The sequence below is a fragment of the Notolepis coatsorum genome (assembly GCF_963971535.1).
Source record: "Notolepis coatsorum genome assembly, chromosome: 7".
Taxonomy (NCBI): domain Eukaryota; kingdom Metazoa; phylum Chordata; class Actinopteri; order Aulopiformes; family Paralepididae; genus Notolepis; species Notolepis coatsorum.
Genome location: NC_140171.1, coordinates 115,832,346 through 115,851,245, shown reverse-complemented (window position 1 = coordinate 115,851,245; position 18,900 = coordinate 115,832,346). Strand labels below are relative to the sequence as shown.

Below are 18,900 nucleotides of genomic sequence, written 5' to 3'. Positions count from 1 at the left end.
AGACGGCTGTCTCTCGTGGAGTCAGTGGACATCCTGAGAGGATGTGTTGTTGGTCTGGCCATGGCAACTCCAGGTACCATAGAGGTCCGTCCGTCTACAACAAGTGGAACCAAACCCCGCCCCCGGGATAGTAATAGTAATAGTAATAGCAGAAAAACATAAATATAGGCAATAAAATAAGATTTGAATATAAAAATACGAGAAAAGATAAACAGTGTAAACAATATAATTAACTCTAAATATAGAAATATGAGAAAAATAAACAGTGTAAACAAAGGTGCAGATGAGGGTCTGTATGCCCGATCGGTTATATTATGTTACAATAAATATGGCAATGGAGCACCAGCACAGTGTTCCATCATATTCTGACAGGGGATGATTGATTGATTGAATAGTTTATTGATTTAAATGAATAACACATACAATTTAACAGGTATACATATCAGCCCACCATATAGGATTAAAAAAACACAATAAAGCCATAGGCTTGTTTCCATTGCGGTCCTTCATCATTGATGTCCGTGGAGTTATGTACTGGTGTGTGGACGTGGGTGTTCTTAATGTATGTGTGTAAGGATGTGTGGTATAGAATACCATGATCAGAGTCTGTGGATATGCATGGGTGAGCCCGCCACGCCAGGGGGGGAGGGGAATGCCAGGGAGGGGGGGTGGCCTGCCCACCTGAGAGTGGCACCGGCTGATTCCCCCCCAAACTCTCCCCAGGAGGTACAGTACAGGCCCTCTTGCAGGATGTGGTGGAGGCAGGGATCATCCAATTCTCTTCTTTTTCTTATATCCACTTTTTCTCCTTATTTTTTATTTTTCTCCCATCCCAATTTCGCCTCGCCAATTCACCCTTCAATTCTCCCCTCCCCTGTCTCGATTCGAACGTTGCTAGACTATGCCTCCCACTGGTCGGCTGCAGTGAGGACCAAGCCTTGCATCACGTGTCCCCTCCGGTACACGAGGAGGCAGCTGTCGCATCTTTTCACCTGAACAGCACGATCTCTCAGTGGCGAGGAGTAACGCGTGGGAGGCTCACGCTGCCCCCGATACTTCCTGATTCTGCTGTACAGGCGCACCAACCGACCTGTAGGAGTCACTGTCCACAACGTCCAATCCCCACCCACCGGCTTTCCCACCCTCTAACACTGCCAATTGTGTTAGTATGACGACCGGCCAAGCCGGTAGCAACGCCGAGAGCTGGGCTCGATACCAGCATCTCCTGCGTTAGTGGCGAGCGCCTTGCCCACTGCGCCACTCAGCCGCCTGGATCCACCAGTTATCTGTAGCCCGTGGTCCTTTCCTATTGTACTGGTGCGAAAGAAGGGTGGCACCCTGAGATTCTGCGTTGACTATCACAAGGTAAATGGGGTTGCTCATTGGATGCTTTGCCACTCCCAAGGATTGAGGAGTTATTTCTCCACCTCAGATCTGGCAATCCCACCCTGATGACCACCAGAGGACTGCCTTCACGACCCCAAGTTTGACAGGGTGTCATTTGGATTATGCAACGTAGCACAGGCTTTCACAGTATGGTCTTGTCAATATTCCAATGTACAGTTTTGCTTGTACAGTTGTACAGTGTCCCCCACCCACCCCTCCTACCCAACCTCCCCCCCCCCCACTCCTACCCAACCCCCCCCCCCCCCCCACCTCCCCCAATGTACAGTTTCTACGTCAAATGTATATACTTTTTCTCTGGACTCTTTTCGTATCACAAACAGTACTGTATTTGCAAGTCTGGTATGTCATAAATGTATAGATGTAGCAGTACTGTCTACCTGTATGTCATATATGTTACGATGAATTGAAAATGGGGGACCCTGATGTAAACAAGACGAAAGTCTTTCTCTGGTCTGCATCCCCTTAACAATTGTATGTATTGAGCTGTACTGTACTGTACCCATTCTGCAATCTGTTAATAACGTTTTCAATCAATCAATCAATCAACAGATTGCAGAATGGGTACAATACAGTACGGCGCAATACACACAATTGTTAAGGGGATGCAGACCAGAGAAAGACGTTTGTCTTGTTTACATCAGGGTCCCCCATTTTCATAGTGTTACTTATCAATTTGGGAGTCCTCCTTGACTTGAAAAAGTTTGAGAACCTGGCAGCAGTGCTTGTTTGTTGTGACCGGCCACAGGGACCACCACGCTGACGCTCTGACACCTCGCCGCCGCAAAGAGCTACAGTGCATTCTGGGTCCATCCCAAGATGGCTGCGCCCTTGCAGAAGTGCTGAAGAAGTGTCTCTCTTGAGGAATTGTTGGGATTTTCATTGAATATCTCGGAAACGATCGCACAAAATTGCCTATAGCGACACACTGTTGTACGGGTAGACCCTGCGCCCAAAGCCATCGATAACTGGAGTCCGTGCTTTGCGTGGCTGTGGCAGACGATCCGCGTGAAGATGATGGGCCTCGTCTCGATCCCCTTCCCGTAGCGAAGAGCCGTGGTGGGGAGAACAGCCGCAGATTCCCCTGCAAACACATACCCGTCGAACTTGGACTCGAGGGGTTTGACATTCTGTACAGGTTGTGGTCGTTGCCGTACAATTTTCTGGCAAGAATTGTCTGCGCGACTGCATCTGTGCTAGTCAGGAGGAGGAGACGGAGAGGTTCCCATCAAGCCCGACTCGAAGAGAACCCTGCCGCCGCGCCAAGGTCTGGCTGCATGCTGCATGTTGTACACACGGACAGCGCCACATCTCTCCACACATGCTACCGTGTAACAATTGTTAAAGTGGGAATATTCATGGGATGTTTGACAAGCTAGTTGGAAGTGCTTTAAATAATGGTATTACATGATGCGGGTTAACATAGCCGGCTCAGTGCGTTAGCTAGTTAGCACCGCTACCAGCAGACACACTGTCAGCACGTTCACTCCAATGTTAGCTTTGGTAGCTAGTCGGCTAATTTGCTAGCGAGCTTGACAGCTGCGTGCTAAACACCCTATCATGTCTGACTGGATATACTCATATGCAATGCACTAGGAGGTCTTGCTCTTACAACACAAGTATTTTTTTGCCGAACATGCCAGCCAACAGTGATCCCAGTAATGTTTATTATGGTACCTACCTGCTGCTGCTACAACCAGGGAGAGATTGAGAAAAGATGTTCCCTGTAGAAGTGGGATGCATGGGATTCGCTGATGCATCTACGACCAGTTAAAGAAAGGATGGTATGGGGGGTCGCTCCCCCCAACAAGCAACCACGTCCTTGTCAAATGCAGCAATTGGTTTTGGATTAAAAAGGAAAGACAACAACAGGGCTGCAGGATGAAGACAGGAGGGTATGGAACTGAGGGGGGGCACCTGCGCCCTGTGTCACCTTTGAGCCCCCTGGAGCTGTCGTGGGTTTATCATCGACACGTCAAAGGAGGAGGGTGGTGCCCACCTGCTGACCCCGATGATGTCCCTACCCTCCCTTTCACCACTTCAATCCCACTGCCAACACCAAGGAGTGCCGATTTACCACAGGGATTAAAACATCAAGTCCTAATAGCTCTACAATAAGCAATTATCCCATGGTGATGGGTGTTCATCGAACTCATTGGAGAAGAAGTTTGATAACTAATTTTGGCTGGCTAACATTCAATTATATATTATGCATTGTTGACTGAGGCTGATGAGCTTGCTATTTTATCTACATCGGGGTGGTGATGCACTGGGCAACATTCCACCAATGTGCTTGCCAACAGGAAATAAAGTGAGACAGAGGGGAAATAAATAATATATAGAATATACTTTATTTGGCCAACAAGAGGTTGCCATGCAATTATTAATGTGTTGAACTTGTCCAACGTTTCCCAACAATGTTGGCCAAAAAAGTTGATGTGCTGAGTTTGCTTAGCAGGTGTGGCTCTGTTGGTGTCCAAAAGCATCATATTCAGACAGGAGATTCAAAACAGCCATATACACACACATCATGCAAGTAGCCACAGTGACTCACTAGATTTAAACATGGAATTCCTTCCCAATTAAAAATGTAGTAGTAAATCATTCCTGTGAGCTTGGACTGTCCTATGAATATTTGTTATTATAAACAACTTTTTCCCGAAAACCGTTGAACTAAGACTTGTACCTAAATGTCATCAAAATGTAAAATGTGGAGCTATATAAGCTACAAAAAATTGGAAAGATCTCAAAGGAGACTAAGAGCACCTAGTGTGATTTTCTGGAGATAAGGGTAGGTTCAGAACCGATGACGGTACTGTAGAACAAAGCTCTTCTGGGTCTAAAGACTTACACAGATATTCTTTGGGTTCTCAGAACCAGTCTTCTGTTTTTGGAGCTGCTCCAGATGTTGCATCTTGATGATGTCACCCGTTTGATTGATTGGTCTATCCCAGGTTAGACGACAGAAATAACAAACGTTTGAATCGAGTCGAATTCCCCTTTAACCCGCAGCATAAACTCCCCCCTCTCCTTTTAGCGCCCTGATGAAGATGGACTCAGACCTGCTACTCTCACCGGCCATGGGCCTCGCTGAGGAGGAGGAGCCGGATATGAGTGACTGGAAACTTCCTCTGGCCTTCATGAAGAAACGTCACTCGGAGAAGATAGAAGGCTCCAAGGCCCTGGCCCAGAGCTGGAGGATGAAGGACAGGGTACGTGTCTTCTCCCTTAATGGAACTGTTCTATAGACCTGTTCGCTGTTTACAAACATACCGTGTTCGAGCCAATCGGCAATACCAACTGAGTCACGTGACTAAATTGCCCCCTACCTGCGCAAAAAAAGTACAACAGAGCTCTATGGAGAAACCATGACACTCCCCTGACCAAAAGTAGTTTCAAACGAAAATGGCTGGATGTCATTTTGCCATATCAGCCTGGCTGTGAGTGTGAGTCTTCACCGTTTACATTATCTAGCTTTGGCATGGATTGATAGTTTAGATCGCTAGCATGGCTAACAAATGCAAATATATTGTAGTCTGCCCCGCTGTTCTGACCAGGATTACATTCCTTTTGCCCACTTAATGCGCACGCACACTGAGTCTGACGTATACAGCGAACAGGTCTATGGTGGTGTAGTTTGGGTCACATGGTCGCTCTGTGCCATTGTTCAGCTCTTAGGCCGTTTTTACAGGTTACATGCTGTAGGATTCCCCGTTACTTAACATGACTGTATTCGCGATGTGGTTGGTTCTGCATGCGTACGTTGTGAATGAGTGTCTTGTTGTTGTCACGTGGCTCGGGTGTAGTAGCCTACTGTAAATGATACTCCACAGGTGATTGCTGATTTAGTTTAATTGATACACAAGTAACCTTGGTAATAACTCATGGCAGTAGGTTGCAAGACGATGCTTGTTTCTTCATATATCCTTACACTCTGCAGCTTTCATGTGTGGTTACGATGCTTATGGCACTGATTGATTGATTGAAAACTTTATTAACAGATTGCAGAATGGGTACAGTACAGCTCAATACTAACAACTGCTAAGAGGATGCAGAAAAATACTTTCGTCTTGTTTACATAAGGGTCTTCCATTTTCAATTCATCAAGACATTTATGACATACAAGACATACAAATATTGAAATATACGGTACTGTGTAAGAAAAAGAGATCATAAAAAATATATACTGTACATCCGAAGGGGAAGAAACTGTGGGGGTTGGGTGGGTGGGGGGGGATTTTTTACATTTACCGGGGCCAGTTTCTAATTGCAGCCACCTGTAGTTAGTAGGGATGCCCCGATCACGTTTTTTGCCACCGATACCGATCACCGATCGTCGTGATCCATATCGGCCGATACCGATCCGATACCGATTGTTTTTGATTAAAAAGAAATTAAAAATTATTTTATATAAAACGTTTTTTTTTTTTTTTTTTTTTTATAAAATATATATATTATATAATTAGACTTGTACTTGTATTATCTGCGACTGCGAGACATCGCCACCATGCAACAAGTCAAAATGCTCACTATCTGCAAACAGCTCCACTGTCTGTGTGTACTCTAGTAGCCCAGCTCAAAAGGATTCTCCGGCGCTGCAGCGGGACCCCATTGGTAACGTTAAGTGCTTTGGTCGTTTCACATTCAGCAAGCCCTCAGCTCGAATACGCATTAAATCAATGTTATAAGACATTGATATCAAGAGCTATCTGTAGCTACTGCTAGCCGGCTAGATGACGTTAAGACAGAACTTTAGTTCAATGGGACATTTCGTTTTGAACAGTAAACGAACGTCAGCTAACGCAAGCTAACTGAGGTATGAACATGAACTACTAGACTTTCTGGATCATTTGTTGATATCAGGAGCTATCGGTAGCTAGCCGGCTAAATACCGTTAGACAATGCCTACTAAACGTGAATAGTTGACTGGGTAATTTTGTTTAAACAGTAACGATAGCTAGGTAGCTAACGTTAGCGCAGGTCGAATGCAGTGCACTACAGACTCGAGCAGAGGAGCCGCACCTCTTTGTTTACAAACTCTACACGGGGGCGGGCGGGGCTAGGGAGGAGGAGCAGCGGCAGTTTGCAGGTTGTGTGTGTCTGAGACAGACAGCGAGTGAGAGCTTCGCTTGATCGGTTTCCGCTATCGGCGAATATGACTAATTATTGGAATTCACAGATTGCATATTTATACTGAGTATCGGCCGATAACGATCGGTGGCCGATCGATCGGGGCATCCCTAGTAGTTAGTGTGCTGAAACATGCTTGTTTGTACTACTTTTACCTCTGCTACTTTAACCTCTTAACAGGCAGGCAGAAAAGTGGCAATTTATTTTTTACTTGAACTTGAGGACTGCATACTTTTTTCGCAAAGCTTAGCTTTATACTTTATACTTATAGCACATGCATGAGCCTGGTCTCTTTTGAAAGATAACGTTCTGAAGTTACTAATGCAAAAAAGGATACTCACTTTTAGTGCTAATGAAATAGCGTAACAGTGACTTTCGAATGATTGTAAACACAACATAGTACTGTGATATTCTGATATGTTTTTCACGTAAAAAAAAAAAAAGACAGAGGTTTGAACCCATTAATTAAGATTTGAATGCCAACGTAACGAACAAAGGTTTGAACGCTTGGGCTCAGCCCTAATGGCTAGCCTAGTCTTCTTTACTATTATTCTGCTTTGAGAGGACATCACTCTTCAACACTTCAGCGAGGAACCAATGGCTAGCCTACAGTAGCCTTTACTATTATTCTGCTTTTGCCACTTCATTCTCTTCTGCTGTAGGCTAACCGCGTTAAGAGTTTGACAGGGGAATATGACTTTCCCTCCTCCTGAATGGTTCCAATGTGCCTTTGGCTGTCCAGTTCTCATAAAGCTGGCATTTGATCGACTGCAGTGTACCTATACCTGATTATTTCCTTACCTCCCAGCTATGGAGAGGTATAGCTTCAATAACGCCAAATGTCACACAGTCATACATAACGCATACTCGGCATTCGCTGTCGACATTCGCCCAGATTTAACATTACCACCTCCGCTGTTATCACATTGCTTGAGTTACACTGCATGCTTGTGAACTGTTAGGCTTCGGGGGAAAGTTGAGGGAGAATGTGTCTTTAAATTTGAGCCTGATATTGATTTGAAAAGGGGTTACATTGGGGGCTGGCTGAATTCTTCCAATTCTTCATCGGGTGTGATTATTGGAAAGGTTTTTAAATTTACCGTGTTGTATTTATTGTCATTGCAAATTCTAGCTTAGAGTAACGCACTTTTTGGCTCCAAGTCCCATGTACACTAGAAAAAGTTTGATTGTTCACATTATAACTCCAAAGGAACTTCTAGCTGGAGAATAATTTATTCTGGTGTGCACCGTAAACGGTCAGAATCTAGTTACACCTAGTTCTGACTTTAGAACGTAGCTTCTCTTAACCACCTCTCACCTGGTAGTGGGTCGAGGGTGGATTCCAAATCCACTAAAAGTAAAACCAATACAGGGTTCCATTAAACACAAGTGTGATGTCTTATGTGGTATGCATTGTCTTCTATAGGTGCTGGGGAAAATGCAGGAAAGATAATGTCCAAATTCGATTATTGATCGGACAATACTGGCTTATTATCAACATGGATACATCTGTATCGACGTAGTTCCCCTTTAACCTATTTCACGCTATCTTAAATCTGATGGGGTGAAATAAATGCTACGGGCATCATGGCCATGTTCAAAGGGGTCCCTTGACTTCTCACCTCAAGATAACCGAATGAAAATGATCTGAATGGAACCAACCAGTAACCACACAAGACTCCTCTTTACAGCCAGGCTAATTTATGCTACTAAGTCACGTGCACAATTAGACTCCATCCAGGCAGTTTTTCAGCATGCAGTACAAATAAGTTACTTAAGCACACACACAAAAGAGCATACACACACCCACATGTACGTACACACACACACACACACACGTACACGTACACACACACACACACGTACACGTACACACACAAACACAATTTATACTCCCAAATATCAGCATCTGACTCAAGTCGGGCTCTAGTCCAAATTGAAATGATTATCCCAGTAGACTAACCTTCTTACTATCTTTTACAAGTATGTATCCTACAATGCTACTATACCTATACTACTAACTAACAGAACTATCATGCTAATATGTAGTGATGCACCGATGTGAAAATTGTGGCAGATACCGATAACCGATATTAATATTGCTGTTCTGGCCGATACCGATATTTACCGATGTCGATATCTCTGTATAGAAAACACTTTTTTATGATAATCAAATAAAGAGCTATTTTCCAAAACGCATAATTTGTTTACTTTTGTAACTTATTTTCAGAAATGACTGATATTTTGAAACTATTTAAGGCCAAAACATGTAAAAAGAAAAAAAAATTATTAAAATTTGTAATATTTTTTTTATATTTATCTGCCCATATCATATTTATCTGCCCTATCTTGATATCGGACCGATACCGACCATATCGGCCGATATTATATCGGCGGCCAATATATCGTGCATCACTACTAATATGTTATACTACTGTACTATGCACTCAAGTTCGACACTGTTTGACGAACAATGCCACTGACCGTTAGCTGCCAGAGATGTACCCCTCCTGCTGACTTGTTGTTCACACTTTGTAAATATTTGGATAAAAGCCTCCGCTAAATTACAAAATGTGAAATGTGCTGTTTGCTCTATTGTTTTTAATGTTACTTACTAATATGAATAAAAGCAGAGTAACTGAAACAGGTCGTTCTATGAGTTATTAAGCGTGTAGGAAGTACTATTCGGTTTGTAAAAATAATATCTCTGGTAAGAATATTCTCTTTTGAACCCAGATGTAAAAAGGCCACACTTCTCACCAGTGTGTGTGTAAATAGTCTCCGTTTTCCACCAGGCAGACACTGATCTTCAAACAGTCATCTTGCAGCGCTAATTGCTCAGGGTGATTTAGGTTGACGGGTGATAATGATATAGTGGAGTGAATGTCTCTCCTGATTTGGTCCATGAACAGTTAAGCCTGTTGAGACTGGAGCAGTGTGTCCAGTGATGGAGCTATCGAGTGGGCCATAAATTATGTGCTGCATCATGGGAAATCAGAGGGCTAGCACACGCACGCACGCACACGTAAATGCAGTTGTCAGTTCAGAGATAGAAGAATGGATATCAGTCTTATATAGAGTACAAGCTCAGCGATGGCTTCAGATGGCCTCAGGTGGCTAATGCTTCCCCTCAACCAGTAATATACTATCCAATCATTGATTAGGATGCTATGAAGAGGACATGCAATCAAGCTCATGCATTGCCATAAAGTCACTTAAAGTAATTAAACTGTTATTCAACTTAGTATTTCAACATTTTAGTTTTTTTATTTGATGGTGAGTCTGACTAATATGCGAAAATGAACAACATTTTAGAAAGGTTTTATTTCTATATAATAATAAAAAAAAAAAAAAACATACACCGGTGGGCAAGTAATGTCCTCAGTAGAGCCTGAACACTGAGTAACACTGACCGCCGTGGCAAACCTAATCAAGGGAAGGCCTGGTTTTTAGTTCCTTTTGAGTTTGTAAGTACTTGTATTTGAGTTAATAAAAGACCATGTTCGGTCATTTAAACATTTCTTGGCCTTTTGTCGATTCCCGTCACAGTGACAAACTCGGGACACATTTTACTTTCACTTGAACAGAGACCCAATAGTGAGTCATTTTCATTGTAAAGGGAGCAGAGAAGGCAGAGAGATTACTGCATTTACTCCCTTTACAGGACCGTCAGACTTTACCTGTGAGAGGAATAGATTGGAATGACTGAGGCAAGGAGTGAAGATGAGACACACCGTCTTATTTGCTCTATGGCTCAATTGCCTGCTTTCTATACTGGCATGACTTTGCTTCTTGTGTATATATATTAGGGTTTCATACCATTCACATTTTAACCGGTACCAGTTCCTGGAATTCAGTATCGGTACCCAACGGTACCTTTTTTTTCGTACTTTTTCTGTAATAACACTTTCTTTTTTTATCCACTTTTTCTCCTTATTTTTCAATTTGTCTCCCATCCCAATTTCGTATTGCCAATTCTCCCCTCCCCTGTCTTGAACGTTGCTAGACTATGCCTCCCACTGGTCGGCTGTAGTGAGGATAGAAGCCTTGCATCACGTGTCCCCTCCGGTACACGAGGAGGCAGCCTGTCGCATCTTTTCACCAGACAGCGCGGACTCTCAGTGGCGAGGAGTAACGCGCGGGAGGCTCACGCTGCCCCCGATACTTCCTGTCTCTGTTGTGCAGGCGTCACCCAACCGACCTGTAGGAGTCGCTGTCCACAACGTCCAATCCCCACCCATCGACTTTCCACCCGCTACCTCTGTCAATTGAGATAGTATGACTACTGGCCCAAGCCGCAGGCAATGCTGACACCGGGATTCGAGACCGGAGTCTCTTGCATTGGTGATAAGCGCAATCGCCGCTACGCCACCCAGCCGCCGCCTGTAATAACAATTAAAAAAAATTCAGTTGTATAAAATATATCCAAATTTCTCAATTTCAACATTGTTATTTATTTAGAACATTTTGTTATTTGTTTTTGTTTTTATTTATTGTTACACACCTAGGGCTGTCTTAAATACTTTGAAGCTTCGTTCTATGGGCACGGGATTCGAACGGGAAAATAAAATTTGAAATTCATTAATTAATCCAATCTACTTTTTATTGGATAGAGCACATTTAAAAACAACAAAGTTGACCAAAGTGCTGTACAAGTCCCACAACATAAGATAAAAAAAGAAACATTTTAATTATTTTATTTGTTATTATCTCGAAGCTTCAAATTAAAATCGAATCTCGGCCTCGAAGCTTCGATTGCCATAAAAAGCTTCGAAGGTCAGCCCTATACACACCACATAAAATACATCCCATGATTCATCTATTATGTTTTTAAATGTTTAAATATCAACATTATCTCACCATCCAAAGACCCAAGAGATGGGACAGTAATGTACCGTACTTTTCGCACTATAAGCCGCACCTGACTATAAGCCGCAGCAGCTAAATTGAATGATGTGTACATATATAAGCCGCACTGGACTATAAGCCGCAGGTGTTTTAATGTTTAATTACCATATGTAATTAGCATTGGGACACAATACTGTCGGACAAATAACAAGCATTAACTCATTTACAAGTTGTATTAAGTTTAGCAAATAAGGGAACAGATAAATAACATTTCAATGCAGTCAAAAAAGCAATATTTAGATGTTTACATTTTAGAGTTTGGTCACGTTGAGTCACATATAAGCCGCACCGTTATATAAGCCGCAGGGTCGAAAAATGGGGAAAAAAGCCGCGGCTTATAGTCCGAAAAGTACGGTATATATTTGTGGAAAAGGCTCCCTCTTGTCTAGTAATATTACACTCTTATACTAAACATGTAAAGGTACAGAAATTTGGTATCGATTGATCTAGCGTGAATCGGTAGTTCCAATGTAATTCGGTCGGTACCATTAACCTCTAACTTCTAACCATTAACACTTTCAGCGCCAGAGGGCGCTGTGTGGTTAAAACGTCAGCGTTCTAAAGTATAGGAATACGTGGTGGTGTTTGCAGGGCTATAACTATATTATATATTATAGCTATGGATACAATACTATTGCTATTGTATCTATCGTTCAATATGTGAAAAAGAAAAAAAAATCATCCATACATTCCCGCTTTATACCGTGGTGAATATAAGTATGGTTTTAGAGCGGTCTAGGGTAATTCATGGGAGGCTGGTAATAGCCCCCAACGTGTATTATACTAAATGCATGTCCCTACACACGCTACAATAAAAAAAATCAAATGCATATGATGGGTATTATGTTCCATCATGAATGCATGAAAGGGGGGGGGGTAGTTTTTTTATGCTTTGATCATCACCAACGGAATACGTTATGGACTAGCGTTACACACATACGCTCGGATCGCGATGAAGGCATGCTTTGAACCTAAATATGTAGTTTGACTGATAGATACACAAAATGTGTTTATTTATGTTGATTTAATTTAGTTGTGTTGATGTTTCCATTTTTGCAAAATGGGTATGTACATTCTGTTTAGTTTGGGGACTTGGGGACATTGCAATAAGTCTATCAGTGTGCTGTATGTGTGTAGGGGCCGGTACAAATAAGAGTTTTTCTTCTTCCTGTTCCTTTCGGCCATGGAATTTGGTGGATCATATTAATATGTACTGTTGGTCGGACTGTGGTAATTCCATGTACGAATAAATAAATGATGATGAAACTATACAATATTCACCACGGGATAACACGCGAACGTATACATGAAAAAATGTATTCTTTTTTACATGTTGGACGATAGATAGTGACTGTCAAATGAGCCATAGTATTGTCTCCATAGCTATAATATAGAATATAGATATAGCCCTGCAAACATTGTGACGCACAGTGAAAATCCCTATCTTTTAAAGCGTGGCCCATTGACTACAAGGATGGATAAAACGGCTGGCGCTGAAAGTGTTAAAAGTACTGAGTTTGGTACCCAACCCTAATATATATGAGAAAAAAAGACCAGATACCATATCTTACTGACTGCAGAATATGCTTTGATCCATTCCATAGACGCACAGACAGTACACTTGGTGACTCCCTGGCATTAAAATACAATCTATTCTGTACTACTGCCACACTCTTACAAACACCTTTCAAGCGCTGGCACTTGTTCATGGTACTGGAGTGAGCTGTAGCATGAATTGGCCATCCCTAGTCTAGAGGCGACTTCCACCTTGCTCTGTTTAGTAGAGCTGATACGTTAATGTAGCCTGGTTATGGTCAGCCCACGAAAAGTTGTTAGATACCTTTAGTGGTGCAGGGTCAAGACCAGCCCTCTACATCTGTGGCCTTTCACTCTCTGTGTGTGTGTTGGGGTCGGGCCTGGCTATTTATTGACATACATGTCCTGGCCAAGTGGATGGAACTGTGTCACGTCACTGTCCATGTTTGTTTATGATTGGAGCTTGACTTCAAACGCCTCCAGTTTTCCTGCTATCTAATCCGCCAGCACTGTGTAGGGCTGTCTCTTTGTTTTGATGTTCAGATCTATTATACAGTCCATCATATAGTCAGGAAACTCTCGTCATGACACTCCAGTTTTGATACGTGCTGTTGTTTAGGGAAGGGAGGTTCTTTAGGAGGAAAACTGAACAACTTCTCGGATAATGTTTTTGTCGAAGCTCAGTGTTTTGGAAAAGGAGTCGTAGTCAGCTATATTAAAGGATAACTCCAACATTTTGGGAAATTAGCTTATTTAACATCTTCCCTGGAGTTAGACAAGAAGATACATACCTTTTTTGTCTCTGTGCATGCATTAGGCTTAGGGAACAGACGCTCCGTTAGCATAGCTTAGCTTCATCACTGGAAGTGAGGCGGGACAGTACCCTGACGTTCCCTACAGGTTTGTTGATATTCTCATTCCTTCATAGGATCTGAACCGATTGAAGTTTATGGATACCATGACTTAAAATCCTCTTACCTTGACGATTAAAAGCCTCCCCAATTTAGAAAACAGTAATCCAATGGCTGGTATTGATAATATACTACTAACTACTGGACGCTCGGAGCTAACCGGAGCTAACGCAGAACAGGATGTGTAAAGCAAATATAATGACTTCCTTTCTGGGGTTTTCAAAATAAAAGTGTGACGTTTATAGCAGCGGAAAACGTTTATTTTGTACATTATCTAACATTAACACGAACCTAAACTAACGTTACAACTAACCTAAAGTTAGTTTAGGTTCGTGTTAACGTTAGATAATGTACAAAATAAACGTTTTCCGCTGCTATAGACATCGCTCTTTTATTTTGAAACCCCCCAGAAAGGAAGTCATTGCTCTCGTTATCTGCTTGAGTGTCCGGTTAGCTCCGTTAGCGTGCAGTAGTTAGTAGTATATCAATACCAGCCATTGGATTACTGTTTTCTAAATTGGGGATGCTTTTAATCGTCAAGGTAAGAGGATTTTAAGTCATGGTATCCATAAACTTCAATCGGTTCAGATCCTTTGAAGGAATGAGAATATCAACAAACCTGTAGGGAACGTCAGGGTACTGTCCTGACCCACTTCCAGTGATGAAGCTAAGCTATGCTAACGGAGCGTCTGTTCCCTAAGCCTAATGCATGCACAGAGACAAAAAAGGTATGTATCTTCTTGTCTAACTCCAGGGAAGATGTTAAATAAGCTAATTTCCCAAAATGTTGGAGTTATCCTTTAACCCTAGTGTGCCATGTGAGACCAGCTATCAGATGACCTGTCTGCTGTGCTCCTGCAGACGGCTGTTGGTACATCAGCAGCACATGAACTTTCACTCTCACTTCTCCAAGTCAGCACACAGAGGTACCCTGACACTAGTCATACACATTACTAACACAGAGAGAGACACACTAGTCATACACATTACTAACTCACAGAGAGACCCTGACACTAGTCATACACATTACTAACAGAGAGACCCTGACACTAGTCATACACATTATAATACTAACAGAGAGACCCTGACACTAGTCATACACATTATAATACTAACACAGAGAGACCCTGACGCGTCTATTCGAAACCCAAGCGGTTCGTGCTTACGCGTTCGCGTTTTCCGCTCTGATTGGCCACTGACCTACGCTAGTTTTGCCCCCCCCCCCCCCCGGTATGAGCGTAGAAATAATGCGTGGAGAGCGGAGAGCGAGCCTCGCACACATGCACTTTGAAATGGGTATCACAGTAGTACGCCCTACTGTAGAACATGACATATTAGCATGACATCTGATTTATTAATGCCAATACTAGGGACAAACGCAATTGGCACAAGTGTAAATCATGGATTAGTCACTCAGTTTTAACATCCGCTGACTTAGCTCACCTCGTTCGTCTCCTGGCTGTGGTCACAAGTTCAAATCACTCTTGGTTCAAGTTTTATTTTTTTTACGTTTAATTAATTTATACACTCTGGTTGAATGTGTGTATGTATTGTGCTGTATAATGACAATACATTTGAATCTAATCTCATTTTGAAATCGCTACACTGCCTATATGGACACGACAGTGGCGCGTCAGACAGCTTCGAATGTATTGTCATTATACAGCACAATACATACATATACATACACACCATCCAACCAGAGTGGATAAATTTATTAAACGTAAAAAAAATAAAACTTGAACCAAGAGTGATTTTATAGGCTCCACAGCCAGGAGACGAACGAGGTGAGCTAAGTCGGCGGATGTTAAAACTGAGTGACTAATCCATGATTTACACTTGTACCAATTGCGTTTGTCCCTAGTATTGGCATTAATAAATCAGATGTCATGCTAATATGTCATGTTCTACAGTAGGGCGTACTACTGTGATACCCATTTCAAAAAGTGCGTGTGTGCGAGGCTCGCTCTCCGCTTGCTCTCCGCTCTCCATGCATTATTTCTACGCTCATACCGGGGGGGGGGGGGCGAACTGTTTGGGTTTCGAATAGACACTAGTCATACAAATTATTATTATTTATTTTTTTTTTTGTAGATTTTTATTTGTTTGTACTACCGGGTAGGGATGCACCGATATGAAAATTGGCCACCGATACCGATTGTTCAAGTAACACAATCGGCCGATACCGATACCGATATTTGTGTATTATTTGTATAGTATTTGTAATTTTTTTAATATTTTTTTTTGTAATATATATTTTTTTTAATGAAACTACTGTATATTTGTATGTGTGTTTGTATTTTGTAGGCCTCTTTACTTACTTAAAAAAAGGAAACATCAAGAAATATGTTTATGGTATTAATTCCACCATGCCATGTAGCCCAGTATCGTCTGGCGGCCTGCAGATGGATACTGTTCTCTCAACCAGAGCTCTCAGCCAATGCAATAGAACCATTTTGATTGACAGTCGATTCGGCCAATTACGCCACACCGCTAGCACCCACCTCCTGCTGTTCTTACCACCAATCGGCAAGCGTTTATTCATTTTCTACTTTCGGGCATGCCGCCATTGTTCTGTTTGCGAGAGCACAACAAACTTAACGTAGCTACGTTAGCTGCCCGGCCCGCCGACCAGCGCACCACAGCATGACCAAATGAGACATAATGATTGTACTGCAACAAATGTTATAATAAAACAAAGCCTTTCTATACATTTGTCTGGTTGAAAACTTTATTAACAGATTGCAGAATGGGTAGTTGGGTACGGAATGAGCAACGGAATGGAACTGAGCTATGAACGGACTAATGCCTTGCTTACTGCTATCTTCGGGTAAATAAATAATATGCTTGTTATTGAACGTGTAACACTAACTATATAACGTTAATGCCACAAAACGAATGTTTGTGTCATTTTAACAGCAGATACTTTCTTAAATGCCATCTTCCCGAGAGAGGGTGTTGACGGGGAGTTGTGTTATTAATAGCATTGAACAGCTAACCGAAAGCTAGCGTTAACTATTGTTAAAGGTTTAGCCATAACGTTACCTTGGCTAAAGTTGGGGCTATTCATAATCCAGCAATAATGGCTGCAGACCAACTGGCCCCGGTATTCACTGACATCTTCAACCTGTCCTTGGAACAGGCTGTCATCCCCACCTGTCTGAAGAAGTCCACCATCATCCCTGTACCCAAAAAATCTACGCCCGCTTGCCTCAACGACTACCGCCCTGTAGCCCTCACCTCCATAGCCATGAAGTGCTTTGAGAAGCTAGTGAAGGGCTACATCTGTTCCTCCCTCCCCATCAACCTGGACCCTCTGCAATTTGCATATCGCCCCAACAGGTTGCATATCGCCCCAACAGGTCCACGGAGGACGCCATAGCCCATGTGCTGCACACAGCAGCATCACACCTGGACAAGAGGCAGGGGAACTATGTGAGAATGCTGTTCATCGACTACAGCTCAGCATTCAATACCATAGTCCCCTCCAAACTCATAGCCAAGCTCAGGGACCTGGGCTTGAACTATGACCTCTGCCAGTGGGTCTTGGACTTCCTGACGGGCAGACCCCAGGTGGTAAGAGCAGGCAACTGCACCTCCTCATCCATCACGCTCAACATAGGGGCCCCCCAGGGCTGTGTTCTGAGCCCCCTCCTCTACTCCCTGTACACACATGACTGCGTAGCAACAACACCATCATCAAATTTGCTGATGACACAGTAGTGGTGGGCCTGATCTCTGCCAACGACGAAAGGGCCTACCTGGAAGAGGTAGAGAACCTGTCACAGTGGTGTCAGGAGAACTGCCTCTCCCTGAACGTCAGCAAAACAAAAGAGATGATTGTGGACTTCAGGAGGTCGGGGGTCAAGGACTACAGCCCCTTCAGCATCGACGGGGCACTGGTTGAGAGAGTGAACAGTTTCAAGTACCTCGGAGCCCACATATCCGAGGATTTGACATGGACCACACACATTGACAGTGTTGTGAAGAAGGCACGACAACGCCTCTACTTCCTCAGGCGCCTAAGGAAGTTCCAAGTCAGTCAGAAGATCCTTAGGAACTTCTACTCATGTACAATAGAGAGCATCCTGACTGGCAACATCACCTCCTGGTTTGGGAATAGCACTGCACAAGACCGTAGCAGACTACAAAGAGTGACACGTTCAGCCGAATGCACAATTGGAGGGGGGCTTCCCACCCTCCAGAACATTTACAACAAGCGGTGCAAGGGGAAGGCTAAGAGAATTATTAAGGACTCGAGCCACCCGAACAACTGCCTCTTTGAACTGCTGCGGTCAGGCAAGCGATACCGGAGTCTTAAGGCGAGCACAGAAAGACTCAGAAGAAGCTTCTATCCCCAGGCCATCAGGCTGCTAAACGAACAATAAACACTATGCAACAACCATCAAATGCACACAGCACACACACCCGCACACACACCCACACGCACACACTCACTTAAACAAACAACACACTGCAGCACCCACTCTCCACACTTTAGATCACACAAACACACTTTATATTTATTGATAAAGGATTTGCACTACAACTCGTACACCTACTGTAAATTGTACCTAAATTGCACCTCATCCCATTTCTGCCTTGCACTATATAGTATTGTATATTAGTACACTGCACAGTATTGTATATTATATGGTAACTCAGTTACGTCTATTCTGCATCGAACATTGTACATATGTCTATACTGAACACTGTGACCTAATTTTTTTTTTTTCTTCTAATTTACATGCTATACTATGTTATTTTATTTCATACTTATCTTGTCTTGCACAGTCTCTGGAGCGTAACAGTAAGAAGCATTTTGTATAAAAGTATTCTGTACTTCTGTATGACAACTATTAAAGAAACTTGAAACTTGAGACCTGCAAGCAAAGTACAGCAAGTTGGCAAAGGAGTATTCCAACGTAAATCACATTTTCACCAGTAACGTTAGTCTTGCATCTCCCGGTAGCTAATGCTAGCTAACCTAGCTCATGTTAGCGTCGTCACT

General features: G+C 42.9%; 1 protein-coding gene across 1 annotated transcript in view; it reads left to right on the top strand.

The window, feature by feature from the left end:
• Positions 1 to 2,262: 2,262 nt before the first annotated feature.
• rptor (regulatory associated protein of MTOR, complex 1) overlaps positions 2,263 to 18,900 on the top strand; it is a 606,910-nt gene continuing 590,272 nt past the window's right edge. Inside the window, 2 exon segments of the mRNA XM_084318354.1 lie at positions 2,263 to 2,671; positions 4,442 to 4,616. Coding sequence (XP_084174480.1) covers positions 4,449 to 4,616 — 168 coding nt within the window. The 5' untranslated portion in view covers positions 2,263 to 2,671; positions 4,442 to 4,448.